We start from the raw sequence: 26,905 nt of genomic DNA on the forward strand, positions 1-26,905 counted from the left end.
GGATTGGTGAGCTCTCAGACAATTGTGGCTTTGAGATTAATACAATGCCTAAGACATTTCTTGCTACTTTTTTCGTGAGTCTGGTGTGTGTGTGTGTGTGTGTGTGTGTGTGTGTGTCTGTGTGAACCTTGTCACATTGTGTTTTTGTCTGTGATGCGAGTCGTGCCTTACTCTGAAAGCAGGAGTGAGCTGGTATATTTGTTATTGTGAGTCCGTTCTTTGTGTAATGAAGTGTGTTTGATTGCAGTTCTAGCACAGTGTTATCAGCCTCGTTGCACATTTCACACCTCAGCTTTCATTAGGACCCGCCTCACCAATGCTAGCACCACGCTAAGTGCTAACAAGTTGAGAAGTTAGAACACCATCTTCTCTGTCTTCTGCCCTTTATCTCCACTTCAACTCTGCCTCTTCTTTGGAAAAACTCTCTTCAGTGAGTAAATGCTGAAAGTTAAAACTGAGGGGCGTTAAATTCACCTTGCTCCAAATGAAAGATTGCTATTAGCAAAGCTAAGTGTCGCCTGTCCTCAGCGACAAAAATGAAACGGAATCATAGAATTTCTTTTCTGCATTATGCCATCAGAGTTGCACTATATTTTTTTGTCACTTTCAAATGTTTTAAAATGCAAATGAAGTACTTTCATGGAACCTCAAACCTGGAATAACAAATGCATTGTCATTTAAGTCATGCATGCTGGGTGTTAAAGGTCTGTATCCATATGCATGATTTCCGCAAAATATATTCACTTTCATATAATTAAGCAATGGTTTTATATAAATGATTCCATAAACCCACCCACTTCACATGCAGCACTTAAGTTGTCAAGAATACGGGCCATTTTTGCAACTGTAGGATGTATTGCATTACAGAGTGACATTAGAGGGCCATATAGGGCAGCAGTGCATAATTATAGCTGATGATAATTGTATGATTCAAAACCAGTGGAAATAATAGACGATACAGATTTATACTCGTCTCAGGAGTTTTAAGAGCAACATTGCTTCAACTTTTTAAAAGCCTTCTTGGTAACCATTTTTATGATTCACTGAGAGTAATGATCAGTAAGATTTTTAAATGTTTTTGAAAGAATTGTTTTGCTCACCAAGGCTGCATTTATTTGATCAACAATACAGTAAAACAGTAATATTGTGAAATATTATTACAATTTAAAATAACTGTATCCTATTTAAATATATTTTAAAATGTAATGTATTCCTGTGATGGCACAGCTGAATTTTCAGCAGACATTACTCCAGTCTCCAGTGTCACATGGTCCTTCAGAAATCTTGGGATTCTTTTATTCATCAAGAACATATTAATTGAATCAAAATGAATAATGATTTATAATGTTACAGAAGATTACTATTTCAAATGAAAGCTGTTTTAATTTCTACTCATTGAATAATCCTGAAATAAAACGGTTTTCAACACTGATAATAAGAAATGGTTCTTGAGCAGCAGATTAGCATTTTAAATAGATTTTCTGAAGGATCATGTGACACTGAAGACTGGAGTAGTGGCTGCTTAGCCATCACAGGAATCAAACATTTTAAAATGTTACATTATATGTATAGCACATTTTGTGTGTTTTTTGCATAACAAAGTGACATTATGACATGAAAAAGCAATAAGTATCAACACATGATGAGAAACGGTCTTTATCTTGTTAGTTCAACCTTTGAGATTCACGATGGAGAAGGTACTCAGCCTGAACCTACAGGAATCCTTTATGTGAAAAGATACTTGGCTGATTATAGTGCCTAATGGGGGTCAATTGTTAGGCCTGTGAGGAAGGAATGGCAGGAGCAGTGTCATAAAGTGAATATTATCCAAACCATTAGTCAGTGCAGAGACCTGAGAGACATAAAGATATTTCTATACATTCAAAACAATCATTGTGTCTGCACTCATGGGAACGTATGGTAGATTCAGGCTGGTAAGGAGGGTTTTGCAGTAGTCACGCTGTGAAATGACGTTGGATGTGGAGCTGAGGAATGTAATTGTCACGGGAAGTTCTTATTTGCATGATGCAGTAGTGCATGAAGTGGCTGGAAAGTATAAAGTGAAGAAGGAGAGCTTGTCAAATGCAGGGCTTGACAGTTCAAGCGTTTCACTTGCATTTGCCACTAAAATTATATGTGTGCGAACTGTAAAATAGGAGCATGTGTACGAATAAAAAAAGTCTCTGTGGGTCTAAAATTTAGTTCTATGTCATTTAAGGTCATAACTCTTGAATATTTGATATGGTATAACAGATGACATCATTTTAAGAGGTCTTAAATTTGGAAATGGAAAAACAGGAAATCTGTGTTACGGCCTAATGTGATTATTGAGGCTGTGATTAAATTAAATAAATCAAATATGGGTGGTTAACAATGTTTATTTTATGGTGTTTATATTGTAATATGCTGTAAGAGTGCATATTTGATCTCCCTTATCTTTTTTAATGAGTAGACGGCAATAGTAAATAATTCAAATTAATTACAAATCCAATTATTATTGATATTTTGATTACACAACAATCTATATCTGGCATTTAATCCAAAGTAAACACTTGTTGCTTGCTTCTCTCTGGTCCTCTCCATCACTGAAAGGAAAGACTAAGAACATTATTTAACATATTATTCAATATATTGATTTTACTAGTTTCAGCACAATAATCTGTTTATTATAGTTTATACAGTTTAAAGCAGGCCTATAAATCATCGTAATACTTTTAATTGCACCTCTAAAGCTATTTTTTTAATGCACTTTGAGCAAAATCTTTTCACTTAAATGTCAACTTAGATGTGCCTTTCTTGGGGAAGAGGTAAGCTTCAGGCTCTGAAATGTCTGGTTCTTTATCTCCAGCTGTAATTTTTAACCTTGCTTATTTGTAACTAGAGAAGCAAAGTTTGTCTTAGCTCTGAAGTTTTGTGGCCTTGATAGATAAGTTGCATAATGCCAGCCAGTCAAATCAGAGCTTTGTGTTTTTGAAAATTGTTTGCAAATTTGAGTTACGTGCATCAGAGAAGCAGGGAACAGGTTCGTGAGTGTGGTGTCTGAGGCTGAGACCCACTTGTTATCCAGATTGACAACAAATGTTTTTAACAAACCTGGAGGCATTGATTCTGTTAGCATCAGTTGACATCGAGAGTGAAATGTGTGATTGATAAGGCTTTATAACCCCATTGCCTCAGAAAACACCCACTGCTGATGTACATGTATATATACATTAGAAATTACATGAGCTGTGAAATGCTTTCATACCAGCCTTTGCCTTTTCTTCTGTCAGAAAAACAGATCCCAGAACTATATCTTTATGTAATTTGCTGTTTTTGAAGACACGGCTTCTTTCCTTGTTTTATCACTAAGGTCCAGTCAGCAGTGATTTGATAATAGAGGTCTGTTTGTGTCCAGTGATTCTGAAATTTGATTACAGCTAATGGCTTTTCTATCACAGGCTGTTCACAGATGCCCTGTACACCCACAAGTGCCTCTAATTTTATTTAGCAAGCTGGGTCCAAAACAACATGTATTTCTTCAGAGAATTTAGTTCTTTTGTCCTGCATTTCAGGTCAAGCTAATATTTAAGTGCAAAATTATGACATTAAAATCTTAGTTCATCCACAAATAAAAATTGTCAACATTTATTCACCGTCATGTCGCTCCAAACCAAAAAAACACTTATTCATATTCGAAACACAACTGAAGATATGCTAAATGAAATTAGAGAGATTTCTGTCCCTTTATTGAGAGTCCATGCAACAAAAACTTCAAAAAGTGATGAGCAGATTTAATTTAGGCTTTTATTGACATATAAACATTGACCAATACGCATACATAGAGCACATTAAATATGGTAAACGGGAGCCTGGAGCTCAAACGTGCGCTTTGAAGCACAAGAATCAATGAGGTTTGTTTGTTTGTTAATGTCATACTCAACATGATGTGCATTTTGGTATAATTGTTTGTGTATTTGACCTTGCATGCACAAAAAGCTGTGAAAGAAAACTGAATTTCGATTCATATTCTGTGTGTCTGTCAGCGCGAGCACCGCGTGTCCTTATTCGCGGCTTGTGATTAATAACACTCTAACGTGTCAGTAACTTTTAGTATTGCGAAGGTAAAAAAGTGTAACACTTTAGAAAATCGATATTTGAAATTTGTGAATCGATGCAAATCGATAGAAGATAGAATCACGATTCATATGTGAATCTGATCTTCAGCACTGGCCACACATCACATTGCATTACGACGTAAAGGACTCCGCAAATGCCACGGCGATCCCTCTCACTGTTCCCTTTTGTTAGTTGAGTTCAGCAGTGCTCAACTGCGGTCAACTCAAGGCTTGTTTAAAATTTCTTTCTTTTTGCAACTCTGAGACACTGTTATGAAACAATTAATCACTTTTTTTAATGAATATTTATGATGTTCAAATAAATATTTGCATATTCTTTGCAAAATCTTATCTTCCACCCCATTTAAGTGACAAAAATGTCCTTTTCACTGTAGCTGAAAGTGTTGAAAATGTCAGGATGTCTAAAGCATCGGAAGCTCTGTGGAACAGTGCACATTGTCACTCAGGTCACTGTGTGCTTCTGTAATCATCGTTGCCATTGTCATCAATGCCATCATCTCTCCTCAAGCCAAAGCTCTACTGTTTCTAAATTGAAAAGCCTGATTTCCAGAGAGGAATGAAATTATCCTCTCAAGTTGTCATTTTGAGCAACATGGAAGAAGATTGGAAACTCCTTTTCTCTGTCTCTCAGCTCTTAACATTTTTCAGCTATCAATGCAGAGCAAAATAAATGGAGTGGAGACTTTGGTCTAGGTTTAATTTTGTCATCTATTTTTTTCCATCATAGATTCAGTTTACGAAATTAAAACTGCTTTGGTCTTAGTGTTCTGATCTGGATTTGTTCAGAACAGTTTTAGAACTGAAATTGAGGGTCAGATGTGATGTCTGATGGTGTGACTTGGTTCACTTGTCCCTGTTATGACATTCTTCTCAAAATGAGAAAGTGGTGTCATTATTCTCTCTGTTGTTTCAAACCATCAAATCTTTAACAATGTTTGAGCTCTTTTCTTGAGCTTGGTGTTGTATCAAATATCCACAATCAATGTTGTCAGTTCATCAGGTAAATTTAGTAAGATTTAAATGTTAAAATGAATGATCAAATTAAATAGAAAAAAAAGTTAATCTTGCCCCCTGATCTGTACATTAAATTCCATTATAATTTGAATTAATAGTATTAATAATAATGGTAAAACTTTAAGCTTTTAAATATAATACATTGCAAAAGTATGTTTAATGCCTTGTAATGCACCTTGTAATGCATTGTATGATATCATAAATAATTGTAACCATGGTTTTAGTACATTGTAATACTCATGTTACACCTTATAATCCATTAAAACACATGACAAACAACCAATTTCAGATGTAGTAGGGAATCAGCAAATATATTGCATTTTAACTTTGGCTACAATTATTTATGACAAGATATAATGCATTATAATGCACATTATGAATACCTTTATAATGCATTATACATAAAGGCTTTAAGTAAAATGTTACCATAATTTATAATAAACATTATAATAAATATTTTAAAGACACACTATAGCTTTGTGTAAGGCGGTTCTTGCGTGTCCTTAAAGTCTTAATATCGTAAATGCCATTTGATCAATATAGGTCAATATAAAGTCTTAAATATCTGAAATTATCATTTTAAGAGCCCTTAATTTATATGTGAATTGTCTGTAGGGGTTTGTTTTGTCTTGACATGCAATGTTAATTTTATATGTGCATGTCTTAGAGATATATGTATATCCAATTTTTCCACGAGAAGTTGCACCCCACTGGCAAGAGAAAAAACACTGAATTGTGATCCATTTGCTAAATTCTGTTAGTCGTACTCATGTTCTTTTTATTATTCTGTGGACAAAGCTGTTAGGCTTTTAATAGAAACGTGACCAGAATCATAAACCTGATGGCCTGAATGTTTGCAGTGCTGCTTTAGGTCTTGCTGAAGATCTAAAGGTCTTTATGCGGCTGTCTCTGTAGGGCGTACTGAAGCTCTTCATTTATCCCACATATGCTCATAGCATACACAGAAGACACAGCTTGAGCTTGTGGCTTCAAAGAGAATGATTTTTCTGAAGATTTTATTGTGAGATGTAGAAGCCCTAAAATATTCCACATGGAAGGCTGAACATACACTTTAAAAAAAAAAAACAATGAAGTTGGTGTTCTTCTTTTCCTCTATTCCTAAGGCTTCACTGTTGCCATGTATGGCTTAAATCGGCCCAGTACACTTGGCTTGGCTCGGCTCAATAGCTTTCTCTATTGCAGCCAACCCCGCCAGTTCACATCAGACCTTTGTTCAAACAAAAGAGAATTTGTAAACCTGACCATGAGTCCAGGCTCAATAACTTAGTCTTGTCTCTCCAGCAAATTGCACCAGATAAACAAACTCTATGCCCAGAAGATTTATGTAACATCCTTTATTTTTTCACACTTCCAAAACCTCACCTGAACTGCCTCATATATTTCCAATGCCAGGCCACTGAATGGGGTACCAAGGTTGATTGTGCTCTCAGTGAGTGCAGTGTACTTTTCGTCGACCTTGTCTCATTGTGAGTGTTCTTTCACACGGCAAACAGTGATAAAATAATAATAGATGACCTTCTCTGCTCTTTTCTGTTGGTAATATTGCAATAAATATGCCGTGTTTTAGTGGATGTGCTGAATGCTGAAACCCATCCGTGTGTGTGCATGCATGCATATATATATATATATATATATATATATATATATATATATATATATATATATATATATATATATATATATATATATATATATATATATATATATATATATATATATATATATATATATATATATTAGGGTGCATCAAATTTGAATGGGAAATTTTAATTTCAAAATATCAATTTGGCTGGCATTGCATTTTGTTCCAATTAACATAAAAATGACTTTTGCAAAGTTTTGAGGGATTCCATTGAGATTTAGGGGTGCCACCTAACACATGAACTTTGGCGAAATTTCGAAAAATGTGCAATTTTTAGTCTAATTGCCAAAAGGTTGACCTGGAAATGTTGAGTACAGTGAACTTTTATACAGAAACATGTTCTATAGGGTTATCAAAGTAAAAGTTGTTTGTTTGAACCCTTTGGGCAACTTGGGCATTTCTCAGAATTCAACTTTCAAGATTGTCCATTCATTTGTCCTATAGACAAAATGAATGGAGGTCAATGGGACATGTTCATGTGGCCTTACCCTGTTAATTTACTGTAACAACTACAATGCTACTCTCAATACACATGAGACATCTACAGTAGGGAGAACAAGTATTTGATACACTGCAGATTTTTCAGGTTTTCCCACTTACAAAGCATGTAGAAGTCTGTAATTTTGATCTCTAAAGTTGACTCTACAAACTGTGAGTGACAGAATCTAAAACAGAAATCCAGAAAATCACATTGTATGATTTTTAAGTAATTTGCATTTTATTGCATGACATAAGTATTTGATACATCAGAAAAGCAGAACTTTGGTACAGAAACCTTTGTTTGCAATTACAGAGATCATACGTTTTCCTGTAGTTTTTGACCAGGTTTGCACACACTGCAGGAATTCTGGCCCTCTCCTCCATACAGACCTTCTCCAGATCCTTCAGGTTTCGGGGCTGTCGCTGGGCAATACGGACTTTCAGCTCCCTCAGAAGATTTTCTATTGGGTTTACATTTACATTTACATTTAGTCATTTAGCAGACGCTTTTATCCAAAGCGACTTACAAAGTAGGACTAGATTAAGCGAGTCATCATGAAGAGGCAAAAACAAAAAGCAGCGCAAGAAGTGCACCAGATACAAAGTTCAGGCATTATTCAGAGTAGCATAAGCCCGATAAGCGAGGTTTAGAGGGAGAGGGGAGGTTTTTTTTTTTTTTTTTTTTTATGAGGTTAAGTGCTCCCGGAAGAGATGGGTTTTCAGCTGTCTTCTGAATGTTGTCAGGGATTCTGCATTCCGGATGAGGGTGGGGAGAGCGTTCCACCAGCATGGAACTGTGAATGAGAATGTTCTGGAAAGTGATTTTGTGGCTTTCTGGGATGGAACCACGAGACGTCGCTCGTTGGCCGATCGTAGGTTTCTGGTAGGGATGTAGACTCGTAGGAGGGAGCTGAGCCTGTGATAGATCTGTAAGCAAGCGTCAATGCCTTGAACTTGATGCGAGCAGCGAGAGGTAGCCAGTGCAGTGAGCTGAACAGAGGAGTGACGTGGGTTCTCTTTGGCTCGTTGAAGACAAGACGGGCTGCGGCGTTCTGGATCATCTGTAGGGGTTTAGTTGCACATGCTGGAAGTCCGGCCAGAAGAGCATTACAGTAGTCAAGCCTAGAAATGACCAGGGCCTGGACGAGAAGTTGTGTTGCATGCTCAGTTAGGAAAGGCCTGATCTTCCTGATGTTGTGTAGAGCAAACCTGCATGATCGAGCTGTCTTTGAAATGTGATCTGTGAAGGTCAGCTGGTCATCAAACGTTACTCCAAGATTTCTCACCGACTTTGATGGGGTGATTGATGATGACTCTAGCTGGATAGTGAAGTTGTGCTGTAGAGACGGATTGGCAGGGAGGACGAGAAGCTCAGTCTTTGCCAAGTTGAGCTGCAGGTGATGTTCCTTCATCCACGTCGAGATGTCCGCCAGGCAGCTTGAGATCCGTGCAGCTACTGTGGGATCATCTGGTTGAAACGAGAGGAAGAGCTGTGTGTCATCAGCATAGCAGTGGTAGGAGAAGCCATGTGCTTTTATGATGTGTCCCAGTGATGTGGTGTAGATGGAGAAGAGGAGGGGACCAAGAACTGAACCCTGGGGAACCCCAGTGGTCAGTTGATGTGCTCCGGATACCTCGCCTCTCCATGCGACCTTGAAGGACCTACTTGTGAGATAGGACTTGAACCAGTGGAGTGAAGTTCCTGTGATGCCCAGTGCTGAGAGGCTGGACAGAAGGATTTGATGATTCACAGTTCAGGTTCAGGTCAGGTCTGGAGGCTGGCTAGGCCACTCCAGGAACTTAAGATGCTTCTTACGGAGCTACTCATTAGTTGCCCTGGCTGTGTGTTTCGGGTCTCTGTCATGCTGGAAGACCCAGCCACGACCCATCTTCAATGCTCTTACTGAGGGAAGGAGGTTGTTGGCCAAGATCTTGCGATACATGGCCCCATCCATCCTCCCCTCAATACGGTACAGTCATCCTGTCCCCTTTGCAGAAAAGCATCCCCAAAGAATGATGTTTCCACCTCCATGCTTCACGGTTGGGATGGTGTTTTTGGAGTTGTACTCATCCTTCTTGTGGAGTGGAGTTTAGAGCAAAAAGCTCTATTTTTGTCTCATCAGACCACATGACCTTCTCCCATTCCTCTTCTGGATCATCCAGATGGTCATTGGCAAACTTCAGACGGGCCTGGACATGCGCTGGCTTGAGCAGGAGGACCTTGCGTGCGCTGCAGGATTTTAATCCATGACGGCGTAGTGTGTTACTAATGGTTTTCTATGAGACTGTGGTCCCAGCTCTCTTCAGGTCATTGACCAGGTCCTGCCGTGTAGTTCAGGGCTGATCCCTCACCTTCCTCATGATCACTGATGCCCCACAAGGTGAGATCTTGCTTGGTGCCCCAGACCGAGGGAGATTGACCGTCACCTAGAACTTCTTCCATTTTCTAATAATTGCGCCAACAGTTGTTGCCTTCTCACCAAGCTGCTTGCCTATTGTCCTGTAGCCCATCCCAGCCTTGTGCAGGTCTACAATTTTATCCCTTATGTCCTTACATAGCTCTCTGGTCTTGGCCATTGTGGAGAGGTTGGAGTCTGTTTGATTGAGCGTGTGGACGGGTGTCTTTTATACTTTTATATTAAAGGGTGGTGTGGCGCAATGGATAAGACACATGCCTTTGGTGTGAGAGACCCGGGTTCGAATCCACTGTGAGACACCAATGTGTCCCTGAGCAAGACACTTAACCCCTAGTTGCTCCAGAGGCGTGCGACCTCTGACATATATAGCAATTGTAAGTCGCTTTGGATAAAAGCGTCAGCTAAATGAATAAATAAATAAAATTAAAAAAAATATATACAGGTTCTGAATTTTTGTTTTAGATTCCGTCTCTCACAGTTAAAATGTACCTATGATAAAAATTACAGACCTCTACATGCTTTGTAAGTGGGAAAACCTGCAAAATCGGCAGTGTATCAAATACTTGTTCTCCCCACTGTATACTCTGAATATGACAGTGTCCACTCTAGAATACTGTTGATGTTAAGTTTAATAGCTTAGCTAACATAGATAGCTAACTGATTAGCAATCTGTTGCTAGCTAACGTTAGCTAGATGTAATGAGCACCAAATACCTATAAATATGACTTAAATGACTTATAATAAATAGGTATACAAAGACACAATTACAGATATGATAGTAATTATGTAATAATACATTCCCAACACAGAAAGATCACCTCAAACAGAAAGATCATCTCAGTTTTCTTGAGCTGTAGTATTGTTTACCTCAGATCTCCATTGTGACCATTGAGCACTGTTAAGCACTTTATCCAACAAAAACAGATGTGCGGTGGCACCCCTAAATCATCATGTACTGGACAAATATTTTGCATGTGTTGTTTCTACATATATTGGAACATTTTTAGCACCCAGCCATATCAAAATTCAAGAATTGTGTTTTTTGATGCACCCTAATATATATATATATATATATATATATATATATATATTAGTGGTGGGCCGTTATCGGCGTTAACGCGAGACTCTTATCGCGCGATAAAAAAAATATCGCCGTTAATCTATTCTCCAAGTTGGATTGGGAGCTGGCTCAAGCTACACAAGCTATGATGACGCAATCTACCCGCGGCCACGAGGTACACCCGGCTGCAACGCATCATATTCGTCGTCATCTTAAGTAAACACGGCTGAAAGTTAAAGCTGGTGTAAAAGATCGGTGCAACATCCATTATTTGGACTTGGTTCGGATTTAAGCCGTCCGACGTAGACTGTGTGGTGTAACAGTTCGGTAAGTTAACACACGACTAATCCGTTCTACCACCTCAAATTCAAAACGAAACATATCAATGAATACCAACGCGCGCGTATTATTCCCAATATATCTGAGTGGTGTAGAACATAATCTCTGTCTGCGCCCGATTTAAAGAATCGTTGTTGTGTTTCTTTTTAACTGAAAAGACATCAGTTAGAATATTCTAATTTAAAATTTGGGGTTTCATAAGCTCCAAGGTCCAAGCCATAATAAACATTAGACCTACTTAAAGGTATAGCGGAGGATCTTTCCGATTTTAGATAAGACCCACCCTCTCCACTTTTTGAATAAGTTTGATTGATTCACCAGAATGATTGACAATTAGGAGGACCAATAGGATACACTATCCACCCGGAAGTAAAAAAATCCTCCGCTATACCTTTAAGTCTCTGCAGCTAGTGTACTTAAATTTTATTTATCTGCAAAATTATGTTGTATACTTACAGTTTTGCACAATATATGTTCTCAAAGCAACATGCACCCTTAAAAAAAAAAAACATTTAGCAGTTGTTTAGCAGGGTCTGTGTAACCTGTTCTGAAATGGTTTTATTATAATATCGTTATCGCAAGAGGCTGCAATGTATATCACAATATGGATTTTAGGCCATATCGCCCATTCCTAATTGATAGCCTATAGTAGTTGATAATGACATAGGCCTACCTAATGTTGCCTACGGACGGTAACAGTACAGTAGTAACTTTTTACAGTCTATGAGTAGAACAGCTTTCTCAAGCAGTTTGTGATGCATTTTGGAAACAGGAGACGAGCCCCTGGTTTAATGCGCCACCTGGCTTGAGAAACCCGTTCTCAAAGACTTACTTTTATAGTCATTATTTGGGTAGCACACATATTCTGAATGTCTTCGGCAGAATTCAAATGAGCCATTTTAATCTAGATTAATCTAGATTAATTTCAAAATTAATCTAGATTAATCTAGATTAAAAAAATTAATCTATGCCCACCTCTAATATATATATATAATAGAATTGTAGTAATAATGAAAAAAATTTCAAAAGATTGATTCAATTGATTCAATTGAATCTTGATTGATTGATCAAAATCCTACAATCTTACAAAACAACAGAAGCAGAAAGTGCTACACAGGTGTCTTTACGTAGCCACTGGTGCTCGTTGGATAAACCGGAGGTAGACATCAAATTATGAAGATGAAATACTCCAAGGCACTCATGTGGTGAAGTAAAAAGGCTTTTACATAGCTGAGCTAAATGATTAAAAACAGTTAAAAGTGTAGATCTTCGCGTTTCGGCTACAAGGGATCCTGAAAAAGGCTGTGTTGCCGAAACGCGTAGATCTACACTTTAAACTGTTTTTAATGATTTAGCCCAGTTAATTAAAGGCATTTACTTTACCATGCCTCTTTTTCATGATACACATTTTCCATCTCAAAAAAAAAAAATATATATTCTTTGGATTTGGTCTTAAGGAGACCAATATTATCTTAGATTGCTTGTGTTGAAATAAATGATGCATGTAAGCCTCATATTACAGTTCATAGCTCTCAATGTAGCAGGAGCTCCATCATATTCTCTCTCCTGAGACTTCTTTCAAGCTCTTGGTGTTCGTCTTTTATAGTGAGAAACTGCTGTGTGGACTCAGAGGAACCTGAGATATTACCAAATATGTGCTGTATATTTCACTGGAGCTGTAATAAATAATTCATCTGTGCTGTGATGGGCTGTACAGTAAGTCAGCTCGACTTCAGCCTTGAGGTGACTTTTAACATTTGGTGTTGGGGAACTTTACATAGCATGACTGAGTTCATGCAATATCTTTTACCTTATAGGTTATGAATAATGTAATGTGTCCAAATGCTTTTTCCTCTCCAGCGGCACTTTGTGAAACTCTCCCAGTCAACCTTCATGTTTTCTCCCAGACAGCTGCCATATTATAAAAAATTCCATTCCAAATTAGTGGGGGTGACAGTTATTTGGACGCGAGGCTTTGGCAGGCAAATCTGCATGGCCCCCTATTTGACACTTTGCACCGCATTCATTTTAAGCCTTTATGCCCTCATGCTCTGGGCAAAGAAATGTCTTCACTAATTTGTTTTCTGCAAGATATGTGCATATGGAAGTGAGGGTAGTCATGCACTGGTCTTCCACTAGTTTTGGAAATTTTAAGTTGCTGTCTTGCCAGACACCCTTGTCAGTCTCATCCAGACCTTTTTTCAGAGTCAAACTCAATTGGAATATACGAGTTATAAGGCAGTACAAAAACGTACTTATGAACTTTTTTTCACCCCTTAATAGCTAGTGTTATATGCTCATACTAATTAGGCACCCCTCATCCGACATGCTGACAGGCATGAAGCCTGTGTCATATGGTCACATGTTGCCATATATTTATGATTACAAGTGTTAAATCTTGGTGACAGGAAGAGAAAAAGACCCCAGAATTCAACATGGACAAGAATCGAACCTGGATTTCCTACACAAACACCACAGCTTAGCATTCATTCATTCTTCTGCTGCTTATCTGGGACTGAGTTGTGGTGGCAGCAAGCTAAGTAGGCCTGCCCACATGTTCTTTCCCTTGCAAATTCCTACAGCTCCTAATTGGGGATCCCAAAATGTTCCCTGGCCAGTTATGAAATGTAATCTCTCCAGTGCATCCTGGGTCTGCTCCTGGGTCTCTTCCCAATTGGACAGGCTGGGAACACCTCCCCAGAAAGCCATCCAGAATGCCCCCCCCCCCCCCCAAAAAAAAAACCACTTCAACTGGCTCCTTTTGACACAGAGAAGTGGCGATTCTTCTCGAAGTCACTCCCGTCTGTCAGAGCTTCGCACCTTGTGTCCTAGTCCAGACTCCTTTTGGTGAGGCTTGTACCAGCAATCTTGTTCTTTCAGTCACTACCCAAAGTTTATGACAACAAGTGAGTGTCGGAACATGCATTGAATGGTTAATTGAGAGCTTTGCCCTCAGTCTTATCTCCCTCTTCATCTTCTACATACTGCACTGATTTTCCTATCGACATCATTCCCTGACCTGTCTTTGTGAACTCGTGAACAAAACCTCCTCACCTCAGGAAAGCAACTCACTCCCTACTCAAGGTTGGCAGTCCACCCTTTTCCATCCGAGAACCATGGATTCAGATTTGGAGGTGCCGACCCTCATCCCCATCACATTACACTCGCAAACATCTAAAGCAAGCACTAAAGATCACAGCTTGACAAGGAGCAAATGTGCTAATTGCTGGGATATTTCTTATTTTTACTTAATTTTTTACTAAGGGCTTTGCCGTGGCCACATCTGAGCAGAGTCTTTGAGTGTGACCTCGGCTGAGAAGCACAGCAGCGATCTCAAATATACCAACTTTACTCCAGCCATGTGTCAGCATGGAGCTGTGCTGATTCTGGTGGCCCTCTGAAGCCGCCGCCTTAAACTTCACACAGTCGCAGACAGCATGTAATGCATTTACCCAGAAAGAGTGATGAGACATGTAATTGAATTACCTTTTTTAATATATCAGTGCTTGACTCCTTGCTGAGCTGAAAATGAGAGAGAAATCCACAGTGTGCTGGAGAGCTTCCTGTTCCCTCAACATCTCATTAGTGTTTTTAAAAGATGCCGACATCCTTCTGGGAAGTTCATGCTTACAAACACGGATGTTGTAATTATGAAGTGGTTTGTAATTGTAATTATAATATGGTTTTTGTTAGAATGAAATATGACGTTTCCAAATGTGCCAATTTTTTCCCTTTTTAACTTAATAACAAAGCCTGACTTTTAGTACTTTGCAATATTGAGAAGAGCTTTATCTATTTTACCCTTTGTGAACTGTCTCAGAGAATCATGGGAAATGTAGTTTGATTTGTGCAAGCCTATCATCATATAAACTAGCTCATTGAGACAAATTTGAGTAATTAATAACCGTTCCCACTAGAAATTATGACAGCATTAATGTGAGCTTATGTTTTTATTCTGCTTTTCCATCCCAAGAACAAGATTATCATTGCTATTCTGTCACTGTGAGACATTTTTATCAAAGACCAAACTCAAGGTGGAAAAGACATGTAATATAAGTGAGGTTTTTAACTTTACAGATCTATGTTTGATTGCACTCTTGTCAGAGTCTAGTGTCTGAAAGTAAATTTTGAAATATTAAAAAAGCTCCCTTGGCAAACACCACCACATCCCCAATACCTCTCTGCCTGACAGTGAATTGGGGACATTTCATTGACTTGGTGGGTCTCTGCTTTTATTGACTTGTGAATGACGCTGACAGAGTTTGTTTTGTGGCCCATACAAAGTGAAAGGCTTTGATTTCATACTTTGCCAACATATAAGGCTCCCTAGCAAGGACATGTAATACTGTTTCCCAGTTACTTTGATTGATAAATGTCTGCTGTTAGGCTTACTGACCCAAAAGTTGAAGCTACTAGCACCCTGATACTGTGTTTCTGTGTACAATTTATGATTTTACACCTGTTTATGTAGACCATGGCTTACCGGAATCTGCTAAGTCATAATGTTCCAACAAAGCAAAGGTGGAAGCATATGCATTTAAAAAAAGATTATTTGTTTGTATTTGTATAATGAGGTTTTCTGAAAGGCTATGACCCTAATCTTTATAGAGTCATGCATCTTTGTGTAATTATACTGTGATGAAACGTTTTAATATAATGCCCCCAAATATGTGGGTGCCTCACCTAAATATGTTCTGGTAATGGCAGCCTAGAGCCAGTGTTTAAATCCAAATCTTCTATGTAACGTTTTTTTTTTTTATTTTATTTTTTTTTTATGACTAATGCAAGTAGTATGTTTTATGCCGTATGTGTTGGCACAAATCTGTTGTCAGATTAGACCTCAATATTGAGAAACAAACTGCCTTAGCACCCTTCAGAGAGAATCACAGTGCATTTATACCACATTTCATGCCGTGGTGAAGCCAGCAAAATGCTGTGTTAACAAGCTAATGATTGTGCATCTGTGTGATGGGGCTTTTGGGGAATTGCCTCTCTCTTTGCTCCATCTGTTTGCCCTATCACTTTCCTCGCTTATTTTTGGCTTTGCATTACTGCAGCACTAGGTCACTTTAGAGGTGCTGATCTATTTGATCACTGGCTTTTGCTTTATTTGGATGCTATTCTTGTTTTTAGTGTATGTGGACTGTGGTTGATTTATGTATTAGTAAGTAGCGAGAAGTAGGGCTGTCACGATATCAGATTTTTATTACATGTTATCCAGCAGTATTCGGCAGTAGTAGCTACACACACTGTCTTCTATTTTCCGGTTTATAACGAGGTGAGAAACAGCGTTAAGGTGCAATACCGTTATCTGTTATATTAGAGTGTCAACCAGATAGTTAATGGTGCTAAATTATTTACAATAGCATATGTGTAGCATTAACATGATCTCAATATTTCAGTTTTTAAAAATCAAGGTTATCGTCAAATACCCGTATTTTACGACACCCATTATAGTGAGAACTGAGAAGCCATGCAAATAGAGTAGGGGCAGTGTTTAAATGTCATTTGACTTCTGATTGATTGAGTGAGCTTTAGAAATCTCTTTTGAATGTGCTTGTCTGCTGGGATATCGTATATTATGAACTAAGTTCAGCTGAAGAGGTTTAACAGTGGTGGTAGTAAGTTAAATTAAACATGAAATCAAAATTCAGCCTATTTATTTCTGCCTATTTAATACACATTGCTGTTCTTATTATGCATGAATTGTTGGGGCACATTTGAGATGTAATAACATGCACCACCTCTAAAATAATTATGCTTCTTGGCTGACGTAACCTAGGTGGAATAAATAATGTAAACCAATAGCCAGTTTTAGTACTGGTCGTGGATTGATACGGGGTTTTTTAATTCATGCCAGTGTGTTATTCAGTAATTTTAAAGCTAGTTAACATTAATGCAATGTTAATGGCATTAACAAATGTTTGAAAAAAAAAAAAACATTAACATTTGGACATGTTGAGATTCTCTTGTGGGTGAATTTAACCTTCAATTTCCATGTTCTGTTCAAAAAGTCTCCTCGGAAGTGAGCAGTGTCGCTTATATGTCACTATCCAGTCAATGGATATAATCCATTAAGTCCAATCCTTAATTGTTTTTTTGTCACACAAATACAAATTAGTGGCAAATAATACCATTTTGTGTTGACGAGAGAGAGAGAAACAGAGAGAGAGAGAGATTTATACCAATTTATACCAGGCATTTGACAATTCTCTAGTTTGAACAAAATATGAATGCACTAAATCTGTAATTTGTGTATGCTATTAGTTATTAGAATTTATCATATAAAGTATTAGTGATCGGTGCAATAATCCTGCCCTTGACCTTTCGTCTGATGAAGAAAAGGCAAAGTAAATGACTCCTTCAACGTTAGAATTTGCTGTTAAGTATGACTTTAATTCACTTTTTAGATATGGTATTGTGCCGTTCATAATTGCATCCCATGGGTGCCTGAGGATTGTTCCATCTACTAAGATGCTTCTAGATAACACTCCTCACAAAAAAAATCTACTTTTAATTAAATGTTTCCCCCCTCATTATGCTTATCTGTCAAATTAAACTGGAAAAAGTTCTGTGGACCTATTTTTTTAAGCACCCTTCCTTGAGCTCATTTATAACCTGTGTATGGGGGTTCGGCATATTCCCGTCAGGCTTTTTCAGATGCTCCATTCACTCTAATAATAAAAGGAAGGGGAGAAATGATGTGTGTGTGTGTGTGAGGAGGAGAGAGCAATTACACTGGGCTAGCTGAGAGATCAGTCGTATGTGAAGTTGCTGATCATTTTTGCCAGTGCCTGTCTAACAACTCTTGCTAAGAATAATTGGGGTGATCTGAGCCCCCTGGTCTGCCTTTATGAAAGCACTAACATGTATCAGTAAAAGCTCAGACCAAGGCTAAACACTTGAGTGCTAACATTCATACACGTTAAAGGGGTAATATCATGACAAATACATTTTTTGGAAGAGTTCTATCTATTATGAACACGCATCGTTACTTTCGTAGGTCAAAACCCCAGACCAAACTAAGTGGCTTAACTATCTGATATAAATATTAACTTGCGAAATCCCACATTAACATGTTAAATCACTTTTTAGAAGGATAGAAGTTCAAGGCTAACCCTCTTAGGCTGTTTAAAAATGTTCAAACTATGGCTGTTCACTGTCATTTTTGACTAGTGTTGTTTTTGGCGGCCTGTTTTAATTTTAGTTTTAGTCTAGTCTTTGTGTCAGGCTGTCGTTTTAGTTTTTATTAGTTTTAGTCACGTTCATACTCTTTTTAGTCTAGTCAAGTTTTAGTCAACGAAAACTGATGACATTTTAGTCTAGTTTTAGTCAACGAAAACTGATGACATTTTAGTCTAGTTTTAGTCAATGAAAATTGTATTTTAGTCTCTTTTTAGTAATGCAATTCTATTTAACCCAGTCAATATAGAATTTCAAACAAGATTATCTTATTATATTTAGTATATTTAGGACCGCGGTAATGGACCAACTACCGGTGGTGGTTGGGGGGTTATTTAAAAAAATAAAAACTTGTTTTATATTTCCGCACAAAGACGCGTGATATAGCCTACCACTCTGCGCTTTGAGAGGGATGTGGGACACGAGCAGGAAAGACCATCAATCTCTTTATGATATCTTCGTGTTTTCAACTTAATTGGTCTGAAGAGCGAATTTTATCCTCCACAAGGGCGAGATATTTAGGCTATGTTTGAGATTGCGCTGCCAGAGAAAGTGAAACTAAAAATCATCCGTGCGTGTGAAACGGGCTTTACCACTAAACTTGACGCGCCCTATGTCTAATATAACAAGCACAAACTGTGTTAAAAAGAATTTGACATGCAAGTACAAAAGTAGGCTATCTGTCCTACAGTGTTTTTCTACTTTACCACAGTAAAGAATACGAATATAATAGGCCCTAATTAAAAGCAAACCAATGAAGACACGTTTATAATCCCTTTAGAAAATGAGTGAGACGTGAGTGAAGATTTGGGAAAAGAAAGAGATTCCATGCAGGGATGAGTCACGATTTTTGGATATTCGATTAGTTTATTTAATTATAGAATATCGAATAGGTTGTGCGATTATTCTCTAAAATAAAATCTCCATGTTTTGGTGCTGATGCGGTGACGCGTTCATGTAACCAGAGACGCTGCCAATAACGCACATAACAGCTGTCACAAAGAACCGGCAAAAGTAATGATTATGAATGTGTCAAATATATCAATGAGACATTTTAATGGAATAACTAATGGAGTAATATTGTTAAATTCGCTGATAATCGGGTGACCAGATCGCAAACCAGAATTTAAAGCCGACAAAGCTATGGGTTCACGCACAATTCGTCGTGACGTTATAACATTTCGTCTCGTCTCGTTTTGGTCAACGAAAATGAAGAGACATTTTAGCATAGTTTTTATTTTGTAAATCATATTTAGTCTCGTTTTTATTCGTTAACAATATTGCATTAAACGTTTATTTTAGTCATCGTCACATGACCAGCATTTACGTCTCGTCTCGTTTTCGTCAGGTGATAACGGTTCGTTGACGACAATATTTCGTCATAATTTTCGTTGACGAAAGCAACACTATTTTTGACCCAGAAAAGTGAAAGAATAGGTTTTTAAATTTTTTTATTTAACACTAATTTCTGTGAATGACTAAGGTAGTAAAAGAAAAAGATGTGTACATTTCTTAATTTCACCTTAATTTGTGTAAGTTGAAAGTTGAAATTTATCTTAAATTTGGACCAAATTCTTTAATTTATATTACATATATATAATAATCTTTTTGACGTCTCTCTCTCTCTCTCTCTCTCTCTGGATGGTGGGGTATAAATCTTTTCTACGTATAGTCTTTGTGCTTAATTTCTGGTAATCTTTTTTAAAAAATTCTCTCACAATGTAATGTGGCTTTTTTTTTAAAGAGGCTTATTGTTATGTGTTACTTATTTCACATGCAACGAGGCTGTTTTACATACAGTAGAAGTCTTGAAGATTTGGAAGCAATAAAAACACCTTATTTAAGTATGTATTGGATAGAACAAAAATGGTCTTGAGCTAAATTGACTTTTTGCCAGTATATAAATAAAATAAATGTGCAGCATAACTTAATTTGTCATATGGCAAACCTTGTCTAGCTCTGTTGTATAAACAGATCCTTTAATTGTGCATTGAACTCCTCTTTTGGGCAGGTGGATGATATGCTCGGGGAGGAGAGTGACAATGAAAGCGATGGAAAAGGGAAAGAGGAAAGGATGGAGGCAGAGGAGGAGGATGAGGAAGAGAGGCCCCCCATGAGTAAGCAGAAGGCTTCATCAGATCACGTTTCGCCACTTGCCACTGTTGTTGAGGAAACTGCCCAAACATCAACCAGAGAAGACGTCTCTGTAACAGGGAACATGTTAAGGTAATAAATCTCCAGTACTAGTAAAGGGAAACTTGATTTTTGTTTTCAAATTGGCAAAACTCAAACATACTGTATAATAGCACCTATAATACACACAAAATTGGTCTCTGTAATTGAGCTTTAAACCTCTTGCTTCAGTGGTGTGAGAGTTGATTAGCAACACACTGCTGTGCCCGATCTCCAGCAGGCCCTTGTACTCCCGAAATTACCACTGTCTTCAGCAAATAGCACTGCCAGTTGTCATGGCAATGTCTGGAAGCAGATATCTAGCAGAAGGTGGGGTCACGTCCTCTTACATCCTCCTGTCCAAGCACAAATGCCCCACCCGCTGCCCAGACTTCTGTCCGACATTAGTGTAGTCGGCAGGATGTTGTCAGATCAGCATGTGTGAGGAGCTGCTTTCTGGGCCGGCCTGCTCTTGTCTGGAGGAGCTAAACGGACAGGAAAGCTTGCTAGTCTTTTATCATATGGCTCATACTGCAACCAATTTTCCACTGGAATATTAGACCTGTCCTACTTTATCTGGTTTCTCCGCTCTCCAGCAGTCATTAGCAGTGACTCAGAGCCCACAGCGTTGTATCTACCGCCTGTGTCAACTGAATGAATGCAGTAGTGTAATCGTTAGGAGTTCAGAGCAGTGAACAATGAGATGAGTGAAGGAGAAAAATACATTATTTAAGTGTCTCAGACTGTCTGTTTGGCTTCAGGATGTCCTGCATCCAGTGATTACAGCTTCTCAGAAGAACCTGGTTTTCTCAGCTGTGTTTCCCTCCTGTTCTTCCTTTTTTGCCATTTCCATTGAGAAACATTTCAGTTAAATCAGAAAATGGTAAAGGTTTTTGTACTTATTGCTTTCTCAATGACAAACCCATTATTTGTTTTGGAGTTGTAAATTTTGCTTCTCAAGTCAGGTTGAACAAGTTAAAGAAAACTTGGACTTGGATTTTGGGGTTTTGGCACCAGATGTTTGCAACACTCAGTTACATCTGCAGCACTTTTTTTTTTTTTTTTCATTTGTCATTGAACATTAGCTTGTATTTGCCTACAGTAATCCATTTTGCAGTCGAGTTCGTCAGTGTTAAAGTTTATTTTTACATCACACATTTCCTGTTATGAATTATGATACAGCTTGGTCCGTCAGTGCATTGCATTTGGATTGGTTTCTCACCACAGTGTCTTGGCCTTGATTTAAAGTGACAACTGATGTACATAAAGATGCAGGCCCGTCGCGACAAGGCAGGCAAACCAAGCAATTGCTTGGGGCCCCGAGCTGGCCTGGGGCCCCAAGACAACGACTGGTTAAGAATAAAATGCAACGACAAACTGTGTGAGCACCCCTTTGATAGTCAATGCAGTAAAGTGCAATGACACTGTTATCGGGATCCCCCTCAAGGGGGCCCCTCTCAGTAGTCGCTGACAGCAGCCAGCCAACCACGCGATCTCTGCTGCCGGCAAAATACAAAAAACTCCTCGACAGTCATCATGAAGCAGAATTATGCTTCAGGAAGCCAGAAAAGAATGAAGAGAAAGGAAGATGAGGAAAGAAAAAACAAGATAGTGGTAAGTAGGGGTGTAACGATACACGTATTCGTATTGAACCGTTCGGTACGAGGCTTTCGGTTCGGTTTTCGGTACGCATTTTCAAACCGAACGGTTCGTTGGACCATTTTTCCTGCCGACCAAAATTTCGTTATTTCAAATATAGGCGGGTTGCAAGTGGCAAGCGCGCTCATAATGTAGAGACGCCGGCGCGACCACAACATTGCCCAATATCAAATGGCAAACGTAATGCAAGCGGAACGAAACTGCTCGTTATTGTGTGGTTGACGGACCGTTGTTTATCAGTTTGGACCAGTGCAGCGCTAGTCGATCGTGATCATGCGACACTGTTACTACACAGCGCTAATAAGAGATCCGGTAAAGAAAGCATTTGAATTCGCCACAGAAGTAATAACATCGCTGCGAGATCTAGTGAGAAACATTAACATAGTTTGGCAGGAATAGTAGGCTATAATGCCTTCAAGTAATATTACGTTGGTTTTATTTTGACATTATGAATACAATGCCCTCAAATGTTAATCTGAACTAAAATAAACATTTGTTTATAACTACTACAATATTACATTTAATTTTTTCCAAGGAGCTGTTTTGTTTTATATGCTCCTAAGAAGAGTCAATTATAGCTCCAGAATTGCTCAAAGTAAAAAAAATAATAATCATATTTTATGATGTTAGTTTTAATAAAAAAAAAAAAAGAAGAAAAATAAATAAATCAAGGAAATTTCTCTGGCATTTCTTTCTTTTTGCTGTATCGAAAACGTACCAAACCGTAACACAAGTGTACCGTATTGAACCGAACCGTGAATTTTGTTACACCCCTAGTGGTAAGTGATAAATTACACTGGATAAAATAGCTCCACTTGTCTTGTACAAATAGTGTAATTTTGCAGCAGTAGGCAGCCTACCATAGGCTAGAAAAAAATATGTTTATGTTAGCTACCTGCCTGAAGGCAAATGCTGCTTGTAACAGTTAGTGCAACTTTTTTTTCGAACGGATGGAATATGGTTACATATTATTATATGTTTTTTTTGGGGGGGCCTCCATGTCCATTTTGCTTGGGGCCCCCAAATACCTTCAAGCGGCCCTGTAAAGATGATATATAAATCATTAGCTATTAGCCATGTGTCTGTTCATTAGGATGGAAATGAAAGGCTGAATGACAGCAACTCTTTCCACCATTAGCAAAGCTCTTTTGCTCTGTTATGTATGTATTGTGTAACAGGGGAGACAGCATTTGTGTGCAACATCCTCCTACTCCATACAATTTAGTCTTGCCTTTATCATAATTACATTAACTTTTTAAAAAGTTTCAACTCGGAGAACCCCTCGGTTTCAACTTTCAGAGAAAGCACATACATTTGCCTTAATTGCCATTAGTTTCACTTGGGAGCAGTATAAAGTTTGTCAGACCACAGTGTTCTAATAAGTTGGCCTGCCAATTTCCTTAAAATTGGCAGGAAATGGTCGCTGTAGCAGGATTTGATGCCATGGAAACACTCCATATCTAAACTCTTTGTGTTCGTTGCTTCGTGATGGAGAAATGTAATTTTCATTAAAGTCTGATTTTAAATCTTTTCCCTCCATGAAGCAAGCTCATTATTCACATTCAATAAATGGAGTGAATAGCACATTTTCTTTGTGAATAAAAAATGTAGATACTGATAGATACTGCCGGGTTAGGAGGAAAAAGTATTAAAATCACAATGACTATGAATTTAGTTGCAGTTCAACTCACAACTCTCTAACTTTAGTCTAGGGCTGGGTGATATGGTTAAAAATATTATCACAAATTTTTTTTTCAAAATCATTCGATATCAAAATGTATCAAGATATTAATTTACTATTAATGGGGAAGGAATGCTTTCCACATATTTGTTAGACCTTGAGAATGAATGTAAACAACTTGTTTGTTTCTTTTAATTAATGGCCCCATGAAATCCATTTTATTTTTCACTAAGTTCTGAATTTTCCATTTTATTGTTCGAGATGCTGTGTTTTATGATTTAATTTAAATTCATGTAAACTTTAACAATTTAATCAAGCTTTTAAAATGTAAACAAATGAAAATATAACCATTAATTTACAACAAAACATTGCATTTTGCACACAACAGAACTGTGTAAGTTTAAAACATGGATGAAAAAATATCTTGGTTGTATGATATTCCTTAGAAATAATAATATTATTATTATCACTTTGAGAAATACATTTTATACAGTAGTGAGATATTTTTGTCATAATTTCTTAAGTTAAACCTAACTTTTATTTTGACGGATTTTCGTGAAGTTCTTTCAGTTTTAGTTTCCGTTTCAGTGTGTATTGGACAGTAGTTTTTAGCACCCAAAAACAACAGTTATGGCATTATTTTCTAACCCTCATGTCGTTCCAAATCTGAATGACTTTTTATTGTGGAACGTAAAAGGAGATGTCTAGAGAGTGTTCACATTGCTTGTTTCCATACCTTTAATGAGAAAAATCTAACTCGCTTTATATCCTCTGTCACAGCTTTTATATTTCAGTCATGCTCGTGTATGTAATTGGTTTTTGTGTCTCTCTTGTGTTTTATGCACCTTTACAGCTTTTTTACTGCAGTGTATCATAAATAATCATGTTTTTTGGTGGCAAAATTCAAGCCTGTCTTTTCTCTGCGATGGTAATCGTCTAGCTTCATACTGATTGAGCGATAACATCTGTCTGTCTTGTGGACCGCAGTTATGAACTGGCCTTTGCCATGTTGAGCAAAAACTGAAGTTACTGCCAAACGTAGATAAGGTCATCAGATAGTCACAATCACTCCTGTTGTTCCTCTGAATGTCCCACCAGTCTCGACTCAAGCATCTGTTTTACTGGCAGAGAAAATGCTCAGTGGTTATGGAAGAAGAACCACTGGCAGCTGCAGGCTTTTTGAATAATAGAGATGGGCAAAACCGCTTATCTCAAACACAGAGCCCACCTGAGACTGATTCCTCTGCCCGGCGGCCAAAGGTTAGCTTCCGTAAATAGCGCCTTTTCCCGCCAAGACAAACGGCACTTTTGGAGATAATCAAATCCTGTTTATGAATTATTTATTCTCAGAATATGCGCATAATTTGTGTTCCTGTGATAATTTTTGTTGTTGTTTTTCAGTTGTTTTCCAGTCACTGGGCCTGTAGGATGTATCTAATAAGAAATCAGTTTCAATTCCTGTTCTTTTTTACGAAGTAAGATATGAGTCATAATCATTGTATTTGATAATCGACAGCTATATGCTCCCTAGAGCTTAAAACGATTATTGGAGTATAATCTCTTTTACAAGAATATACTATTTCAGTTTTTCTCTCTTGTTTAATTTGATGTATTTAATTCAAATTCACTTGCAATTTTTGAGTATTTTTTTTTTTAATATATATATATTTTTCATCGCATTAAAATGTTTGACGAGCACAGTTTTCTCTCCTTTTTCCTGTTTAAACATGGACAAAAGTAGGAAAGCATGATATGAAAAATGTGTCTGAGACCTATAAGCCTGATTTAAATATTTATTATGTTGTCCAGTAACTGATAAATGGCGGATAATAAAATTCTACCCTAATTTGTCTTAATGAATTTTACAAACAATTAAGAGAATTAAGGCATTTTAACTTTTAATGTACATGGTGACAAATAGATATAAAATTAGATTTGCTAAATCTAATTAAAGATTACGTTTAACAGAGTTATGAAATTATCAGTATTTTATGCAATTTTAAATCTGTCCAATATCAGCTAATACTGATCTCTAGTGTTGACTGATAACAAATGTGGTACATATGGAGTATATCTTGTATCCTTAGACAAAAGCAATAAAGTCCCTTTCAAAATGAATTATTCCAGCTACTTATATTGCAACCAATTGATGTCTGGCAAAAGAAATTAAGCCATGAGTGTTATGACAGCTAAACAGTTTTCAGTATCATGGCTGGTGGTAGTAGGGTAAGGGACATTTTCATTCTAAATATCAATTTGTCTGACAAAAATTGCTATGCAAAAAAGACGAGTCATCAGTATTCAATGTTGATGAGTCGTCAATAATAGTGTTATAATTTTTTTTAAATTGTTTTTGCATAGTGTTGTTTACGCAGCCTCATGACTTTGTTGTTAGTCATCCCCCTTTAGTTCAGGGGCCGGTTTCACAAAGCTATTTTAGACCAGTCTATAGTGTTAGACAAGTCTAAAATTTGCTCATAGACTAGTCTAATGCAAGTTAGACTGTTTCACAAAAATAAAGACTGACTTAATTTAGACCAAAAAAATTAGACACCTTACCCCCAGACTAACTTAGGTCTATGACGTGCGTGCGTGCGTGTGTGTGTGTGTGTGTGCATAATTTGATAAAGACTTGGAGAAGTCCTGCAGTATTTTTATTGGCATATTTAAAAGAATATTAACATTGACAAAGCATACAACCTCATTTTCACAAATACACACAGTAAAATATAAAGTTTTAAATTAATATGAAAAAATGTTTTAATAGGTTATGACATTTGTTTGTGATGTTATGTTGTATTTGTTCGTAGGCCGCTGATTCTAATGTGCTCGGACGATCAGTTGATGCGTTCTGTGTCCTTGCGTGCTTCTGAGTTTGTTCTTTCAAAGCAACCTGGCAAGACCAATCTCCACAAGAATGCAAGTCCGTTTTTCGCATTGAGAAACAACCAATTTTTAAAAGAATGAAGCATAACTAATTGTATCCACCTCTGCGCTCTCCTTCACATCTCCTCCTCTGCATCTTCAGAGCTCCTGCAATTGCAATCAGTCTCCACTCACTGCCCTGTGCGGTTGAGATGATTTGATTTACGTCATTGGTGGCTGTAGAGAGTCAAGAAG

At 37.6% G+C, this 26,905-nt stretch overlaps 1 protein-coding gene across 1 annotated transcript in view; it reads left to right on the forward strand.

The window, feature by feature from the left end:
* The window catches only part of ctdp1 (CTD (carboxy-terminal domain, RNA polymerase II, polypeptide A) phosphatase, subunit 1), a 112,060-nt gene that overhangs the window by 45,034 nt on the left and 40,121 nt on the right, over nt 1-26,905 (forward strand). The window contains exon 12 of the mRNA XM_081377545.1: nt 20,285-20,499. Coding sequence (XP_081233671.1) covers nt 20,285-20,499 — 215 coding nt within the window. The remainder of the gene's footprint in view (nt 1-20,284; nt 20,500-26,905) is intronic.

The sequence above is a fragment of the Scardinius erythrophthalmus genome (assembly GCF_964197995.2).
Source record: "Scardinius erythrophthalmus genome assembly, chromosome: 10".
In the NCBI taxonomy this organism is placed as follows: domain Eukaryota; kingdom Metazoa; phylum Chordata; class Actinopteri; order Cypriniformes; family Leuciscidae; genus Scardinius; species Scardinius erythrophthalmus.